This window comes from Mastacembelus armatus, chromosome 16 (genome assembly GCF_900324485.2).
Source record: "Mastacembelus armatus chromosome 16, fMasArm1.2, whole genome shotgun sequence".
NCBI classification, from domain to species: Eukaryota; Metazoa; Chordata; class Actinopteri; order Synbranchiformes; family Mastacembelidae; genus Mastacembelus; species Mastacembelus armatus.
Window position 1 is genome coordinate 9,418,572 of NC_046648.1, and position 18,959 is coordinate 9,437,530.

An 18,959-nucleotide genomic window follows, 5' to 3' on the forward strand; every position below is an offset into this window, starting at 1 on the left:
TTTTTTTTTATAAGCATGTACATGTTTATACATTTCTGATTATTTCCTGTAATGTTTTTCTTGCTCTCCTAGGTGCCTGTTACTTTCCTGCCCAGAGATCGAGGGGACTACGCCCAATTCTGGGACTTGGAGTGCCATCCAGTGTCCGATCCCCAGCAGAAAACCAGAATCCGCTTCCAACTCTGTGGCACTGTGAGGACTTGTTTAGTAGTTTGTTGGCTTTAACCTTTACTAAGCAGAAATGTACAGCACAAGTTCGGTAGTAAAGTAGTTACACTTCATATGAGGTTTAATTTTTCCCAAAACATTGTTACTGTCTAAACCTCTTTAAAAAATGCATTCTCATTATTTTTTTGTTTTTCTCACAAACCTTAAATCATTATTATATTTATGTTGTTCTACTCCTGAAATATTGAACCCGTCATAACTTTTTTTAATATATAAGTACCTTCCTAAACTATGTTTTCTCTAAACATTAATGTTGTGAATTCCAAGGTTTTGCAGAATTTCACCCAGCATTTCCAGTAACAGAGCAGAAAAGGGTCTTAATCTACTTTAGATTTTAATTCATTGTCAAATGAACTTCTTTTACTCTCTAACAATTCATGGAGCAGTTTCTACTTTGAGCCACATCACCATGGCTCACTGGAGAAGGCTCACTTTAAAGCATCACAATATGTCATTACCTTTCATCTGTTTAAAAATAAAAGCACATATGGTAGTCCTGACTCTAACTTTGTACTGTTAGTGACGGAATTAACAAATGAGAAAAGTGAGTTGTGGGGTGGGAATAAGAGCATCCCTGCTGAGACGGGCCTGCAGGCTTCCAGTGTGTGCTGCTTTAATGTGAAGTGTTATAACAGACCCAGTTAACATAAGAGCATACATACACAGCAAGTGGGGTGTTGAGAGTTGGCTTCCCATAACTAGGCTAAGTGACTGTGATGGTAATCCTTCTGTTGTTGTCTCTGGCTGTATTTTCTGAATGTGAACTTAAAGTGGAGTGCTAAATGCTTCAGTAGTGGGAAATGCTAATTCGTGACAAATCTCAGTTTACAAAACTGTGATTTGGACACATACTGTACCTGATAAAAATTTTTAAAAAAAAGTGCATATTGTTATTCAAAATACATGTTTTAAATAGAATCTCACCATCAGTCACAGGTTTAAAACTGTTGCACACCACAGTGTTTCTTCTCAATTATATTTGACTAAATATGAAAAATTTAGAAATAGTCTTGAAGTGTTTTACACCATGAGGAGCTTACTAGCAAAAGACTTTTTTTTTTTTTTGTTTTTATGTCTAAAGGGAATAAAGTCTGGCCCAGTGGAAGGACCACAGGAAGGAGACTGCTCTCTGGTCAAAACAGAGGCCACAGTCAAGACCAGAAAGAGAGCTGATGCCTCAGGAGGCAAAACCAGGTAAGACTTGCTTCACTAAAAAGTAAACATTTATCATCAGTCATCAACCTCATCATCCAGATCGGGATATTGATCTCCTTTTCTACTTGTTTCTTGTCGTTTGCTTTCTGTGGAACATAGAAGTTCCCAGAAAGTGCAATAAGAAATTAGACACATTGATAATAAATATAGAAAATAGATGGTTACAGTATTTTGTTACATATTGAATAGCTCTAGTTCTCATGAAAGGAGGAAATAACTCTGTCACTGCTCAATAGATCAAGTCATTTATCTATACATTTTCCAAATTGTTGCTATTTCAAGCCATCTTTCTATGATGGTCTGGGTTGATGTGGAACAATATATGCTTCTCAGCCAGGAGGAGGCTGTGCGGAGGGGTGTGTATTCTCCACAGGATGGGTACACCTTCCCAGCAACACGGGTGGGGGAGTCCAGCAGTCTGAAGGTTAACATCCGGAACAACTCGTCTGACCTTCATGAGGTGAGGCATGTTTTAATCCCATGTAGACAAGGGAAGGAAATTTTTACCTGCTTACAGTAAGTAGCGCTGTTATTCTACAAAAGATGATCTTTCAAAATGAGTCAGAGCAAGGAGCACTATAAAAGATGGTTTTAACACAAATATTCCCTTTGCTTTTAGTGCTTCTAGACAAGATTTTAACCATGCTGATATAATGTATCTAGCGTTTGATTATATTGCTAATAGAAATTTGCATGACTGACTTGATTTGAACTGATTGATAATATAACTCCTAACAGTTGTCACTGTGCTTTGCATGGATTTGATATGTGGCTTCTCTAATTGACTTGCAGCTGAAATTTGTAAGCCCTAGGGAGCCCTTCCACATCAAGCATTCCAAATATTCTCTGAGGTAAGTCCAGTGGTCATTTTCCCAGACAGAAAGTTGCCATTCTGCACCTTGTGATAGTAGCCAGGTGACGTATTGGGAGGTTTATGATTATCGTCTGTTAGTGTTTTCTTACTTCTAAGCTTTCACTTTAGGATTTTTGTTGCAGTAAGTAGCTCCAGTAGGTACAGTTTTAATATTTGGTCAAAACATGCCCTGTGATGTAAAGTCTGTGTAACATTTTCCCATTACAAATGCTTACTGTGGAGGTCCTGTGAGCTGCTGGGACCTGGGGGATGATATTACTGTACACAGTTGAGGCCTCGAGGAGTACTGATGATTTGCCTAACTAAGGCCTTTGGGCGGGGTTGCCTGGTCACAGGTACTAGCTGTGCTGTGCTGACCCAATCCTATAGTAGCTGTGTTGTGAGCTGTGCCATGTGCGGATTTGTGCTATCCCCAGCATGTTGAGGCTACTACCATGCAGTATAGTCTCATTTTCACCACATGGGCGCTGAACTCATTGTACCCATGTTGCTCCATGTAGTGTGTACTTGTTACACCGTAACAGTTTGTGTGCACATTGATGACTTTTTTCATTTTGATGTTTTAAGATTATTTTTGTCGCTCATGATTCATGAAGCTCAGTCCTGTGTTGATTTTATTAAATGAAAATGCATGTGCATTTTTGCTGTGTTATACATTCATACTCTAACATTTCAAAATTGAAAAAAGGAGTTTATCTATAACTCGTTCTTCCTTCCTTGTCAGATCACAGCACTATCTGAAGCTCCCAGTCCAGTTCAAGCCCAGTACTGCAGGCATGCACACTGGGTTGCTGCTTATCCAGTCAGAAACAAGTGGAAGTCTTGTTATTCAGCTGATCGGTGAGGCATTGTCTTGAAGACACCATCCACCATCCTAGGTCACGTCCACATTCTGGCTGATTGGCTTTGGGTGGATGCTCTGCTCTGTACTATTGTCAGTGGGACAGATGAGAAGCTGCACACTAAGGATCTAATAAAGCAACCCTGGACTTAAATTGTTCTCGTCACCATATTTGGAGAAGTAGATGGTAGCTAATTAAGAGGAGCTGACCGAGACTGTACTGCCAACTCAGCCCTGCCTGCCTCTGGGTAAGGCACAGGGCCTCAGCTTGCCCATGAAAAATGAATTGTGCCTGTTTGTGCCTGAAGCTGAGTGATTTGGTCTGACTGGTTCACAATTAGTCTGCACCGCTCTGGCATTTCAGAAAGTTAATGATTTTTGTCACTCCATTCCACTGGATGTGGTTTTTCCCTTATCCCTGAGTCATGTCACAAGGCAGCTTTGTTGGTGCTATGACCTCTGTCAGACAGAAGCAGGTACCACTTGGGATACATTGGAGACTATGAAAAAGCCACATTGTGTTGCCTTTCTGCCATGCTACAGAACAAAAATCTGAAAAAGTAGCCTGGGTTTTTTTTCTTTTTTCTTTATTTTCTTTCTATTTTTTTGGGCGGATGGAGGAGTGTTCAGACTTGGTTAAATAATTTGTTAGCTTGACTAAATAATGTGTTATTAACTCATTGCTGTACCACTGCATAGGAGACTTAAGGATTTTTTTCTAATTATTATTTAGATCTATTGACATTTCATAAGATTTTCCAAATCTTTTGTGCTTGTGATCTTTCTATGGAAACGGCTCCTCATCATGCAGAGCTCACCTGCACAGTAGCTTTTGTCAGTACCACCTATTGAGTTCGCAGCAACCTCCAAGACACACTCCAAATAGTCCAGATGTATTTGATGTAAGCAGGGAAGCTCAGTACATTAGTATGGTTAATGATTGTTATTACATGCTGAAAGAGTTTCCTCTGGTGAGGCTTTTGTTCGGCATCTTGCCAGGCCTGCTTAGTATGGTTACCATGGCAGAATAGTGCTAATCACTGTTCCAGTCACAGAAAATGAGCTCCCCAGTTCCTCTTGTGGCACAGGGGCAAAAGGCCAAAATGTTTGGAAGTGGAACGATACAGCTAAATGTGTCTAAAAAGATGCGAGTGGTTTGTCTGTTAGATGTTACACATAACAGATTTAATCTGTCAGACATAAAAACACTAATGCTGAGAAATCTTTTCGTGCTTGTATAGCAAGCTCTAATATGAAGGCAGCACACTGTTGAAGGCTACGCTGTGCCCTGACACTCTTAACATATTTTGTTTTACAATTTGCACATGCTTTAAATAGTGTATTATGTAATATATTATTGTATGTATCTTTTAAATAAAGTTTTGTCATGAAATAGCTTTGTTTGAAGATTTATTAGCCAAATTACCTTATAGGGATTGGATGGTTTATGGAGGAAATATGCTTCTGTTTACGTCCCTTCCTGTTTACCTTCACAGTGTGGCAGCAGAATATATTGGATGTGGTGTATTGATGTTACAGAACCTTATTACTCAGGTCTTTTATTGTTTACCACGGACCTAATGTAGCGACCACTACATGGAATATAGGTATTCACCAACACAATGTAATTTTTTTCCAACTCTCCCTCTCTTTTTAAACGATTGAACCTTTATGTTTATACATAATCGGCCTGGTGAGAATAGGGGTGTCTCATCAAGGTATATTATTGTGAAAAAGCCTTTTCCGAGGGTTTAGTCTACCCATGTAGTGTGGTCACGTCAATTCAAATAGAACAAAACGAATGTAATAAATCGAAACCAAATTGCAGTGGTTTTGATCGCAGAGCAGCACATTAACCATGAAGAGTAAAATGACATAAAAAACTAACAATCACTGGGATAAACAGAGCAAAAAATAACTTGATATGTTGCGCATCAGCAGTAAACTGACACTAGTACAGATGAACTCAATTGAATGGAAACTCTTATCTGATCAGTTATTAAACACAAGACTTCAGTTACTTTCTCCACCACGTTAGTAAAGTGTCTTTAATAAACAAGGGCAATGGGCCTGTGCCGACGCCGGGACGCGTGTGGGCTGCGAGGGCAAAGAGGGCTATCACCCTCAGCCCATGCTGTACGGGAAGCGACCTGCATGCGTCGCCAAAGCTTCGTGCACAGGTTGCTGTCAGCGGCGTGCACGGTACAGCAGGATAGCTGGGCTGGATTTTGCTGCCCAGACTGGAAGCGGTGTAGTGCAGTTGGACTTGGCGTCTAACAACACAACATCCCAGACTTTAAACAAGCAGGCTCGGCGACTTAGCACGTTAGCGACTGCACTTCCAGGTAGGAGCCCTGTGACATTTCTCCGTTGTTTGTGTCCGCGGTGTGTATTTACTGCAGAGTCGTAGGCAGCAGGAATGTTCTGGTTATGCTAGCTGCCACACGCTAGTCAGGCTGTCCGGCTCTGAGTTTGGGCCAGGCGGGGGAAGTTGCTGTTCAGAGTTGGAGCTGCTTCCAAGCTGCGCCAGGCAGCGGAGCTAAGCTAATAGGGCTAGGTTAGCTGCAAGTAGGCTAACCCCATCCATCATGCACCGGGGCCACAGCAGCAGCAGCAGCAGCAGCCTCTCCGTCTGCCCCCCGCAGGGGAGCGCTGCCTCCCCCACTCCCATTGCGAGCATGGATCAGACCCTGAGCAGCGCCGGAGACAAGTGTCGGCGTCTCCCTGTTTGACCGGAGCTAGCTGGGAAGCTAGATTGGAAACCTGATACCGTGGACTGACAGTCATGTTTTGGGCCAGGGGCTGCCTAAACATAAAAATGAAAAACTCCATATAAACTCCCAGCTGTCTCTGCAAATGAGGCACCCAGTGCGAATGATGAATAGGTGTCACCCAGTGCTTCATCCGGGATGAGCTGGTGCAGAGCTTGTGTGGGGCGGGGTGAGGACCACAGTGAGGCATCAGCATCCATCCAACCATACTCTCACCATGCTCAACTCAACAATCTCCACACCAAAAAAAAAAAAAAAACAAAAAAAAACCACTTTCCTCCCAAAGGGAGAGAGATCATCTCCATCGTTTCCTCTAAGTTACACATAATGATGGTCAAACTGAATCTCCCTTCAGGGATTCATAAAGTTTATTTCATGTCAAACTAACGGTACATGTAATTCATACTACATCATCATCTAGTTTCTCATTAAATCTCCTCTTGCAGAGATTTGAAAAAGTCCTACATTCGCAGGACAAATAGTGCCTCATATAACTAGCTGATGGCCCTTTGCAGATAAATGGCTAAAAGTTTCAAACTGACCCAGTCTTCTAAAAACACTGATCTGTATGTGCGACACTAGAGCAGCAGAGCTGTGGTCTGCCAGACTGTCCGCTGTACTCCAGCCTTTGATCCGGTTTGCATTAATTCTATTTCATTCTATTTTTAAGCTCTGTTTTCTGTGAGCTGCATGAAAGGCAGGAGTTTTGTGTTGTGTGTGTTGTGCTCCTTGGATGTCTAGCTGTGCAGAAGCCCCCTCCCTGGCTAACCCTACCTCATCCTGCCTCATCCTGAAGGTTTCAGCCAGGGACCTACAGATAAGGGAAGCGTCCACTAAGGTCCCAGGTGTTGTATTTTGTGCTGGCTGAAGGCACAAACTGTGTTGCATCTTTCCTCCCTTTCTCTTTATTCATTCTTCACACGCACTCATTGGCTGGTCCAGTAGCTGGTGTAGGTGCCATTGTTAGTTTTTTCTCTGCTGCAATACTGTTTTCAGCACAAGAACTCCTGTGCATGATGATGAAGATGCATGTATATGTTAAATATAAAGACAGTATTGTAAGTAAGTATTGGCAACATGTCAGGGATTTGCACTTCTTAAGACCAGTTATGGGATAATACTAATGTTTGCCTTGTGTGCCAATCATCTGTATGTTGACCTTTTTCTACACGTTACAAGAGAGTTCCCATAGCTTGACAATCCATTACAGTAAACCTGAAGGTATACTTGATTGTAATGGAGCAGAGAATGGATCAAATAAATTATTTATGTAATGTTGCATACATCATATAATCTCATTATTTCATTACGCTGAATCAAATGCGTTTACGTACAATAACGTACAATAGATGTGCACCTTCAAGGCAATATATTGTCATGTTTGTTGGGGGAGTCAAGTCGAGGGGCATTGCATACAGGATGTTTGCAGTTGATCATTTATGGTAATTCGCTGTAGATCATAAATATCAGGCTGTTGGGTGGTCTACTGTGACGACATACTTTCTGACTGTTATTTTAAAGCCTTTAATATGCCATTCACTTTTCTTTTTATCAATAATATATTTTCTTGATTAGGCGACATTCCATCAATCCATCCATCATCTATATTTGCTTATTCCTATTTAGGGTCACAGGGATCAGCTGGAGCGTATCTCAGGTCTTTTTGGGTGGAAGGCAGGGGTACACCCAGAAAACACAAGTGTCTCATGTAAAATACCTAATTACGATTTCATTACATTACATTTTATTGCTTTACATAGTAAGATGAAAAAAAAAAACTCGTGATATATTGTTTATGTGCACAATGTTAAAAACACATTGCACTAGCCAAGCCACAGAAAAGCCACTGAGCCCATCACAGCCATTGACTAGCATTGTGGAGTAATGTTTGGATAAGCGATGAGCTGCCACTTTCATCCGATACCCCTGATTGACATTTGATGGCAGTTAAATGCAAAGAGACTAATAATGTGCAAGGAAAGGCAGTGAAGAAGACGACTATCAAAAGACACTATCAAACACTGAACATGGTGGTTTCAGTGGTTTATGAGGAAACAAATGTACTCAGAATGTCAGGAGCCAAGGATGCACACATTGCATTCTGGTGAGAAACACTAAACACAATCTTTAATATGTGAAACTGAATTGTGATAGTTGAGCTGTGGTTTATCAGCTGTGAGCAGAGCCAGACTGGATTACAGTTGGCACTTCCTTCCAATACAGGCTTTATTGTCCCATTTGAAGATGCAAATATTTGGCTGTTTCCTCAGTCAAGGATTGGCCGTGTTAACAATCAGTAATCAGCTGATCGTTAACAATTTATGAAATGTAGAGCGCTGGTTCTGCTATACAACCAGTTTTAATCACTGATGTTACTGCTTATTCTGAGATAAATAGTAAATTAGATAGAGCAGATTAAGTAAAGACCAAGTTAATTGAAGGAACTATAATAATAATGACTGTTTAAAATTGTGGGGCTTACATTTTTCTGTTGCTATTCAGCTACTGGCCAGACAATCCAAACTATTAGACATTTTAATGAATTCAATTAAACCGATAATTGATTAATCATTGAGATCCACAGTCCCTGTCCAAGGCTAGGTTGAATGCAGTGGAAATCCAAACTATGATATTGTAGATTAAGATTAAGAACTACTTTTATTGATCCCAAACTGGGAAATTGCCCTCTGCATTTTAACCCACCCAAAGTGCACACACACAGCAGTGAACACACACCCCAGGGCAGTGGGCAGCCACTGCTGCGGTGCCTGGGGAGCAGTTGGGGGCTCGGTGCCTTGCTCAGGGGAATCACCTTAGTCGTGGTATTGAAGGCGGAGAGAGCACTGGCTATTCACTCCGCCCCACCGACAATTCCTGCCGGTCCGAACCCGCAACTTTTGGGCTACAAGTCTGATTCTCTATCCATTAGGCCACGACTGCCCCAGATACTGTATATGATAAGTAAATGCAGTAAGTACAACAGAGCCCCCAATCTTTCTGCACTTGTGACTATACCTGGTTTCAGCAGCACCTGCTGAGTTGTCAGGAAACTTGAATCGTTGAATGTTGAATCGTCTCCTTATTGTCAGGAACCTCCAGTGTGTCACAGCCTGGACAAAGACTTTATCTCAAGGTAGTCTTTAAACTATACACTGTATTTGTTGCAAATGACACAAACCCACTTAAAGATACCAAGTGCATAGAAAGCATTGTTCATTTGAATACCAGGTCCGTATAAATCTTTGCATCCAGTGTATTGTATCTAGAGCAGAACTCATGGGCAGCTGAGACACTGCAGTCTCTTGTTTAATACAGTCTTTATTCAGAGCAAAGAACACAGGTTCTGTTTTTAAGGTCAGCTCTGTGCACAGCCTAAACTGCAGGGATAGGGTCTATTAATATATAAGGGAATAAAAACCATCAAGGAGGAGAGTGTGAACGAGCACGCTGGGCATATTATTAGCTCCAGTTATGTGCTGCCGTCCACCAGGTTGAGCTGTTCTCTGCTGCTTCACACAGATCACTGGAGAAACTGCTTCTCAGAGCCAGACGTCTGTGTCCATCTGTCCATTTGTCTTTCTGTCTGTCTCTTTGTTCAAACTGTAACTGACCGCCAGGGAGCGCGTGTGTACTGGGAGCTCACACACACGTGTCTGTGTGTGTGTGTGTGTGTGTGTGTGTGTGTGTGTGTGTGTGTGTGTGTGTATGTTTCGTCCTTTGCCAATTAGCGGCTTCTCACCCCTTGAGGCGAAAGGCTGTGTGTGTTAGACACAGGAGGGAGACTTGATGGGGCTTGTCTGCTGCTGATGGCTCAGCCTGAACCTGAACTCTCACACTGCTTCCCTCCTCTCTCTCTCTCTCACACACACACACACACACACACACACACACACACGATGTGCGCTCCAGCCAGTTGTTGATAATGCGGCCTTGTCTGCCTCTGAGCGCATGTGACACGCCACAATTTGACAGTATTGTGTTGGTGAAGCATAGGCGCGAGACGGGCGAAGACGAGTGCCAGCCTGCACCAGTGTGTGTGTGTGTCTTTGTGCAATTACACCGCCTGTTATTCTGTGTCCGCAAAAACTACTGTGTAGTAACAAAAAAAAAAAAAAAGAAAACATGATACGTGGAAGCACAACAGGCTGCAGCGGCATTCTGCTGTGTACACAAGAAAGTCGTCTGACTTTGTTCAACTTGTTCTCTTTGGAACACTTTTCTTCCTGCCACTGTATAATTCATCAAGAGAAGTTCATTATATTTAATTCAACAACAACTTGAATAGTTTTTGGGAAAACAGCTTGATACAGCTTAAAACAGCTTCTTTTAAGCAATCTGGCAACCCATTAAAACAAATTTGTGTTTGAGGTGCAGCATATTCTTTAAAAGGCTCGACAAACAACGTTTTCACATTTTGGCCAAAGAAAGGAAACATTTTTAACATATCTATTCCAATTCCAGTATTTTTAACATTTCTTCTTGGCCAAAACCTATCATCTCACTGAGTTCTGACTGAATACATCCAAAAATGTTGTGCTTGTCAAATGGAAGATCAAAGTGCTGCTCTGAGAAAAGCTGTGGTTTTATTTTTAAAACCCCAGTCCGCGCACAATGATGTAGCCATAATAGTTTTATCAAAGAACTTATTTGCCAAAACTTGGTATATTTTTCTGTGCTACGCGTTAGGAATCGCTCAGGTGCATACTACGTGAATGTTAGTCTCAGTCATACATGGTACACACAAGATATTTCTGTTCAGGTCGGCAGGATTGCAGACTATCTCTATCTATTGGTAATTTCATGGGTTAAAATTGTTGGGCGTATTTTGCATAGCTTCAGAGACTCTTTCTTTTCTCTTTAGAAATTTTGTAGGATGGAACAGTGCTTACATTCCCAGCTCATCTAACTCAGATGCTTATAAATATGCACGCCAGAAATAATGCAGAATACAGCATGCAGTTTTATGAAGGATCTTCATTTTGCTAATAAAGATGCACTTTCCATTAAGGTTATATATCTGACACTGTGTATATAATCTATATCACCTAGAATCATTCAGTCGCCATTTAGCCGTTTTGGATGTGGTATTGAAGAAAACCCTACAGGAACTGAAACTACATCACTATGGGGAAAATAGAACAATAAAGTCATCAACTGAGCATGCCGCTGTGGCCACAAATGAATGTATCAGTATTTTGAGTCATACAGCCACCTCTTAAATAAATGAAGAGCCAGATCCATTTGTGACCACACTGGCCATTCGTGTAAGACCGTACGGGTGTTTAAGTGGTTGAAAAAGGGACCGTTTGAAAAGCGTAATGCTACCGATCATTGAGGCAGGTGTTTATTTTAATGTAATCACTCAGAAATGTTGGAGTTAGAGAAAGTTACGGATCATCAGTTACCTGATGGAGGTGGTTGTAATGTTGCAGCAAACGGCACAGGAGAGGGAATCGAATCAGTTTTCTTCAGCAAATGCTAAAATCCAAGTAGTTTCAGGCGGTGCAACATAAAATGTTAAAAAATATATTAAAAAAAAAAAAAAAATATATATATATATATTTAAAAATATAAAACGCTCTCTTTCACCTTGTAGTTTGCAGTTCTGATGAGTGAACACCAGGGAGAGCAAACCATTCACACAGAAGGACGGGGACGAAAGCATGATGTGGGAGGATGAGGCAGTTAATTGCAGACAACATTTTACATTAACAGTTCTGAACAAAGATTGAGGAAAAACAGGGTGATGTTCCTGAAGGCTAAACACCAAGATCATAGAGGACAAATGTTTATTGTCCAAGCCGGTTAGACAGCTTTTCATAGCGGGCCATTTGTGTTGGTGATTCTTACACACTGGTGGAATACAACTGGAATCCACAATGAGTGACAAAACTTGTAAATGAACAAAAGCTTTGGCAAAGAGATGGTGTTGGTCAATGCCAGCCTGTTTACTAAAACGTCTGCTAGCCTGGAAAACAGAATCCCTGTCTGTCTGCTGTAAACCAACTGAAAACCAGCACAAGCCCTGTAGAAAGTTCATATAAATGGAGTGACCTAGGGGTGACTTGGCAATGAATTGTGGTTATTGTAGGATTTTTTTTGCTTTCTGAGTGATAATGAACATTTTTGTCTGTTTTCTTCTATTTGCATTATTATTATTATCTTGTAGTGTTAATCTTGGCACCTGAATTTGATTGAGTCTTTTGAGGAAAATGTATAGTTTCAGTCTAATTTTATTCTTTTGGTTTATGTTTTTGTCATATTTTTTGGCATGTTTATTTAATGTGTTATTTGATATTATTTTATGTCTTCTAAGTATTTTGAGGCTATATTCTTATTGTGTATGGGGACCATGTAGGCTCCAGCAGAACCTCGTGACCCTAAATAAGAATGAGTGGGTATAGATGATGGATGGATGGATGGATGTATGGACGGATCGTTCGTGACCATGGTTACAGGTGCAAGTGTATCGCAAAGTTTGTTGAAAAGACTTTGCGGCTAGGCGGTATTTATACTAAAAAAAATGGATGAATCCATCAGGTGTTCAGGTGGGCGAGGAGGTCAGGTAATGCAGGAGGTGGGAACCCTGAGGTAATTGCAGGGCAAGTGGGAGTATTCAAGGGGTGGTTCATGTGTTCTTTAAAGGATTTAAAATGCACACACAGGCAAACTACACATGCACAACTCAGGAAGACCTCTTCCAAGGCCCTGTAGAACACTAAGCCTGTGCCCTGTTTTTGGAAATTTGGGGATTACATGATATTAAAGCAAGTTGACATTCTGTTGGTAAACATATTACCAATGTTGGGCTTGGTGGTGATATTTATTAGTGTGATTGCTGAAAGAAATCAGAGTGATGTTCTCTTACGTCTTTATTATATTTTCTTCCATCCATTTCTTGTCTCATAACTAGTCCCACACGCTTACAGCTAGAAAAATGCTTCCAACTCTAAAATGTTAGACATACTGAGGAGAAGTATGCTATTACTTTCCAAGCTGATATGTGTTATGGTTGATTTTTATTAATATTTTTAGGAAACATTTTTTTTTTTTGAATAGTGGTGTATGGAACTGTGCACAAAAAACAAGTGACACTGCCTGGCAGTTAGTACAGTTCCTAGTGAGAAGGAGGCAAGGCAGCAAACAAGCGATGAGGACAGCAGCATTTTTATGATGGTTATCAAGAATGAACCCATTTCTTTCTTCACCAAGTGTCATTCACCGGCCCTCATTTTTCTTGCCTTTTGCTTCTTTTGAGGAACCCGCTTGCCAGATCCCGCAGGCCTTGAGTTTTAGAGAACAATTGGCTATTCGCTCCACCGTTCCCCCACCGATTAGGAGCGCTCCAGAAAACTGCAGCATTAAAATATTATTATTAATAATATTAAAGTATTTAAGAAACCCTGAAACACCTGAAAAGTGCTTGAGACAGCGACTTGCTATTGTTTTACTCTTGAAGCTAGTTTCACAGAAGATATTTAAACAGTTTTGTCAAACAGACCTACTGTGTGAGTGCTTTAATACAGTTGGTCCTTGTTTGCATAGGTTCATGTAACTACAGAGCCTTAGTAGCGATTTAATAATTAAGGTCTCTGCATAGGAGGAAAGACTAGAGAGCAACACACACACAGACACACACATTTCACATTGTGTCTCTTACCCTGAAAACTTCCACTTCTGAGGTTTTTTTCATTTCACTGAAATTAAAGATTTACATGCTCCTTTATGCAAAGCCTTTTGCAGTACTGCAGACTATGAATCTCATTGAAAACTAAGAAGTGTACTTTCAACAATAGCATCTTGGAGAAGAGGAGGCTGCATCACCTTCAGTTCCTGAATGCTTACAGATATTTTCATCTGATGTTTCCCAACAGCTTGATGATGAGCTACAGCAGGATGTGTTTTCACTGTGTGTGTGTGAGGTGAACGTACCTTTCCTGAGTGATGTTGCACTGAGAACTACTTTGCTCTTGTTTGGTAATTCAATAAACTGGCTACATTGGCTGTTAACACAAGCCACACACACACACTGTTGATTGTGTCAGTATGTGTGTGTACATGCTGCACACATCAATTTGGTCTGTGTACAACTAGCTATTACAGATCTATTATAGAGAGTGTGTGTATCTTATGTTCATGCCTCTTCCGTACTTCCCTTTGTATGTCTGACTAGTGTGCGTGTGTGTACGTACTTACTTAAAATACCCCATGTGTTAGTGCTCGTATTCTCATGGTGCTAGTCTGTGACATCTTTGTTGGAGTACTGTGAGCAGACCTCTCTGTAAACGTTGACATGTTAACAGGCTCTTGGCTCTGTATTATTGATGGGGACATGCAGGTGATAGGCTACAAGTTAAAAAATCAGAAGATGGAGTGAACTCTGGCTGACCACACCAAAGGGGGTCTTTATGGCTTCAGTCTAACACAAAAGGTCTCCTAAACCTGTGACCTCAGAGACTTTTTAATTTTTGTGACCGGACAAGGTTACCAGTACATTTTAATGAGCTGGGGTCCCAGTGCTGTTAAATTTGTACCATGGACCTAAAAGGTTTAAGAGAGTCTGTTTTTCAATGGATACAATGGCTACTTTTGTTCGTTTTCTTCATGAATAAATTGTATAAAATTAAATGAAATTGGTTCCTTTGCTTCACCTTTAAGGTAGGCATGTGCAGTTAATTGAATTTTGATTTTGATTTCATTTTTCGCATTTTTTTTTTTCTTGTTCTGAATGAAACACACTTTTGCCCCTCCCAAAGCCTGAAATCACAGCCTATGCACAGCAAATCGTGTGTGTGATAACTGGTGGTTTTTACAAACAGAGCAAGTGAAGATGGAGAGCAGCAGCATTTGTTCAGCAAAAAAAAAAAAAAGGTAGAACCAATTCCTTTTTCTGGGAACAGTTTGGATTCTAGGAATCTGATGTGGATCAAAAATATATTATAATAAGATATAAGATTTGCAGTGGTGTCTGCACCACTATGTAACACCACGAGTCTTTTTAACCACCTGAAGGTGAATTCAGTAAATGCAACAATATCCCAGGGTACATTGCTATGGGGAGGCGGGCAACGGTGTGTGTCTACAGCTTGTAAACAAAGCAGATGCACAAAGTGAAATATGGCATCATTTCACTTATGTAGCCGTCTGTAAAAGATATTTCAAACCCACACAAACCAACGGTTTATAAACAGATAATTTATATAATGACAGTGATTAGCAGATAAATAACATGTTCCAAGTCAAAGGAGTGTGATTTATTTTGTGACAAATGAACTTTTTTCACCATTGGAGTTTGACGAGCAAATTAAGGGCAACTGTCTAATTTAATTTTACCTTAATGCACCCCAATATGCACCCCAAAATTATCCCAAAATTATCCCAGATACCAGCTCTGCCTCAGTCCAAAGGTATATGTGAAGAAGAACTGAAGAAACTGAAGTGTAAAATACTTTTTGAATTGTTAACATCATTGGGGATAAATACAAGTTGCACCCTAGATTAGAGCCATAAACCTCATAGTGATCAAGTTGTCTCTACATGCTAAAATGAAACCAGTTACCCCAAAAGTATTATTGAGTCAAGGTGGATGAAGGAAAAAAAATAATACTGGTGGCCAATTCATGTGAATAAATCATTTTTATCGCCTGTTCCTGTTTTTTTTTTTTTTTTTTTTTTTGCTGTGTACTCTTGCTGTGAGAATTAACTAGGGGGTGTGTCTGAAATAAATGGAGCTGGTTTGGTGTTAAGGAGTTTTTTTCATGGTTGACAGCCACTTTAAAGGTGCATGGTGCAAAGTGTGTGGTGGCTTAATATTTTTTTGTGAGTACATGCTGGCCAGATTGACAGAACCTCACATAATTCCCTCAAGCAAGAACAAATAAAATGCAGCGTTTTCCAGTGTAACTTTAGATAATTGGTGCAAATGGCTACATCTTCTCTCATATCCTCTCCAGCTGCTCCCATGCCGTCCCTGTTGTTTTCCACCATGCCCGTCTTTGTAATGACGTTATTTACTATCATCTGCTCTGCGAGATTTATTGGTGATGTATTTTACAGCTCAGCACCAGCAGACGCAATCAGTTTCCTCTTGGGAAAATCCATAATGGATCATTTTTTTGGGGGAGTTTTTGTTTTCATTCGCACAAAACTGTCAGAGAGTTGCTTTTAAAGGGAAGTAAAAGAGGTGATTGGGTTGGTTGTGAGTCATTGCAAGCCATTACCATACGTATTATAATGCTTTCTGTCTAATCCAGCCCTGTGTCCAACTTTGCCCACCAAATATCCTGAAATCAGTTGACATGCCATGCGTTTTCACTGTGGGCCACTGACTGTGCTTTGTACAACCCTTTGGATTATTAATATATTCAGCCATTTATCATTTATATATGCAAGGGAATTGTGTTTAATAAAGAAAAAATTTAGCCATCCAATGAATTTGATAGAACATGTTTTTCCATTTTGATTTTATGTTTAATATTTATAATATTTTAGTTCACTTTAAAAGTTTTGAATTTAAGAAAACCTGCAGAAACTCTGATATTAGTACTAGTGATGCCACGTAAATGCAAATTAGCAAATGATGTCACCTTTCCCCCAGGACTAGAGCAACAGAAAAATTGCTAGTTGGCATTTTAATGAAACACACATCCTTGATTGTTCATAGACAGTGTGTATGATTTAAAAAAAATAAATAGGTGTTTCGAAGTAGATATACATTTGGTATTTTGTGTTTTTGCATGGAAATGAACCTGTTGAACCACAACAGACTGTTTCTACATGAACATTTAAAACTTGTTCTACACATGATCCAATAAATTATATTTCTAGCTTTGTAGTTAGTTTGTTGTGTGATCAAAGTGTGTTACTTATAAGTGAAAACCCCAATCCGAAATCACTTCATCCAAAGAAGTCACAGATTGCTCATAGATCATATCATCAATAATTCAACCAGGCACACTCACATCCACACCTATAGACAGTTTACAGTCACCACTCAATCTAATCTGTCTCTGGACTGTGGAAGGAAGCTGGGGAAAACCCACACAGGCACAAGGAGAACATGTAAACTCCAAATAGAAACACACCAGGTTGAAGGGGATTTGAACCTAACTACCACACCAGCCACTAAACAATGGAATAATTTAGATTAATGTACTCATGACTAAATTACTATATTGAAAATAAATTTTTTCAAAAGACATTTTTGGGAACCAAATGTAAGGTTGAAATATGGCTTGAAAATCAGCAGTACTACTATTTGATTCTATTCTTCAGAAAATTCAGGCTGCTCTGGAATCAAAAATATCCTACCTGTTACTAGGCAGCTGTACCAAATGAAACATGTAAGTGTGTGTGTGTGTGTGTTTGTGTGTGTCTGTGCGTGCTAATGGTTTATAATGAGTCAGTCGTTGTGGGTTGATGTAGGCTGATGTAGGCTTTGGTAGGATTGTGTGTGTGTGTGTGTGTGTGTGTGTGCGGGTGTGCGGGTGTGTGTTACGGTGGGATAACATGGTTTGCTGTGAGCCCGTGGATGCAGCTGGAGGTTAGTTCAGGTTGCAAGTTGGTGTGGTGGTGTGGAGGAGGGATAGCCTCACACATTGCCAAGGCCTTCAGGGGAAGTTTCTGTGGCTCTGAATCCACAGTTTTAATTGCTGTGAGACAGCACTAACTTACTTCTTTTCTTCTGCTCTCTCTCTCTCTCACTCTTACTCTGTTTTCATGTCTCTTTTCCTTTCCAGCCCTATCAAAGAGTATGGGTGTGTTCACATCTTTAAGTCGACGATGCAGGGAGCAGCACTCTGTAGTCATTATGACAGTAGATTGGAGGAGATTCACATTTCCAGGCAGCCTTTTGTGGCATTGGCTGAATTGTTCTTTTGCCTCATCAGACAGCAGTCCACTCACTTAAGGCCTGGTGTACTTCTTGTGTGTAGTTCTCTCTTTAACCCATGAGATAAGCCTGTGTGAATTGGTGCATCCCATGTAAACGCCGAACGCTTGCCGAGTTTTCAGCTGCTGACTAATGGCTGCACTGTTAGTATGGGTGGAGATTTAAAATAATTTTCAGAGGCAGCTGTTTTCAGTAAAGGGGTTCTGTTAAATATAAGATAGTGACTAACTGCAGATCACAGTGGAGTGCTGATCAGGTAACATTGACATTGGTCCATTTCTGTAAGTTTTTTTTAATGTAAAATTTGTTGTTTATACTACTAAAACTAACTTTTAAAAATGCCGGTTTTCGGTGCCCCTAAAGAAAATCCCCTCAAAAGTATTTAAAGAACTACTATAGTTATCAGTTCCTGCAGACACACACAAAAATGGGAGCTTCCCCCAAAAGGCAGAAACCAATCAGTTGAAAAGAGAATGAGTTTTTTTTTTTTTGTCGCTATGACCTTCCCCTTCATGTTATACTTCTCCATCCACTGGTCAGATGAACGTCTGTGAAGTCTGAAGACTTTATAACTTTATTTCCTAATTATTTATTGTTAATAATAATAATAATAAATGATGTATTTATTTATTTTATTTATTTTTCCTTTGTTTTGTCCCATTTTCAAGGACAGTTATGCAGTATTACACATGTATTGTGTATGTACTCATTACATGATTCACAGCTTGGGACATCCTTTGTGACCTTCGCTTGTTTGGTTGTTCACCCATTCCAACCGAACCATGTCCTTCCACCAGCACTGTATGTAACCCTCACATAGGAGACATGAGACACTGATTTCTCATTTGACTGAGAGAAAATCAGGTATACAGGTGCTGTATACATTCCAAAATGCCGAGCTATTCCTTTAGTGAACTATCCATGCAAATGTGAAGTATTGTACTGCACCCTATTAATATGTGGAAGTTTAAATAGAAGCTCTCCTTTCTTTCAGTGGGAACTCACTCTTATAGCTTAGATCTAAAAATAATGGTGCTAACTTTCAGTACTGAGGAAACATCTAGTTTTTTTTAAAACGTCAACTCTGCATTGTGTGTGAATGTGTGTGTGTGTGTGTGTGTGTGTGTGTGTGTGAAATGC

The 18,959-nt window shown here is 40.2% G+C and overlaps 1 protein-coding gene and 1 long non-coding RNA gene across 3 annotated transcripts in view; both read left to right on the forward strand.

The window, feature by feature from the left end:
• Positions 1 to 4,553, forward strand: part of cep192 (centrosomal protein 192) — a 29,728-nt gene extending 25,175 nt beyond the window's left edge. For both annotated transcript variants that reach the window (XM_026293417.1, XM_026293418.1), the window contains exons 48-52: positions 73 to 192; positions 1,310 to 1,422; positions 1,777 to 1,903; positions 2,236 to 2,294; positions 3,042 to 4,553. In XM_026293417.1, the coding sequence (XP_026149202.1) occupies positions 73 to 192; positions 1,310 to 1,422; positions 1,777 to 1,903; positions 2,236 to 2,294; positions 3,042 to 3,174 (552 nt within the window). In that variant the 3' untranslated portion in view covers positions 3,175 to 4,553. The remainder of the gene's footprint in view (positions 1 to 72; positions 193 to 1,309; positions 1,423 to 1,776; positions 1,904 to 2,235; positions 2,295 to 3,041) is intronic.
• Positions 4,554 to 5,341: 788 nt separating this feature from the next.
• The window catches only part of LOC113122576 (uncharacterized), a 68,986-nt gene continuing 55,368 nt past the window's right edge, over positions 5,342 to 18,959 (forward strand). The window contains exon 1 of the long non-coding RNA XR_003294873.1: positions 5,342 to 5,503. This is a non-coding gene — a long non-coding RNA (uncharacterized LOC113122576). The remainder of the gene's footprint in view (positions 5,504 to 18,959) is intronic.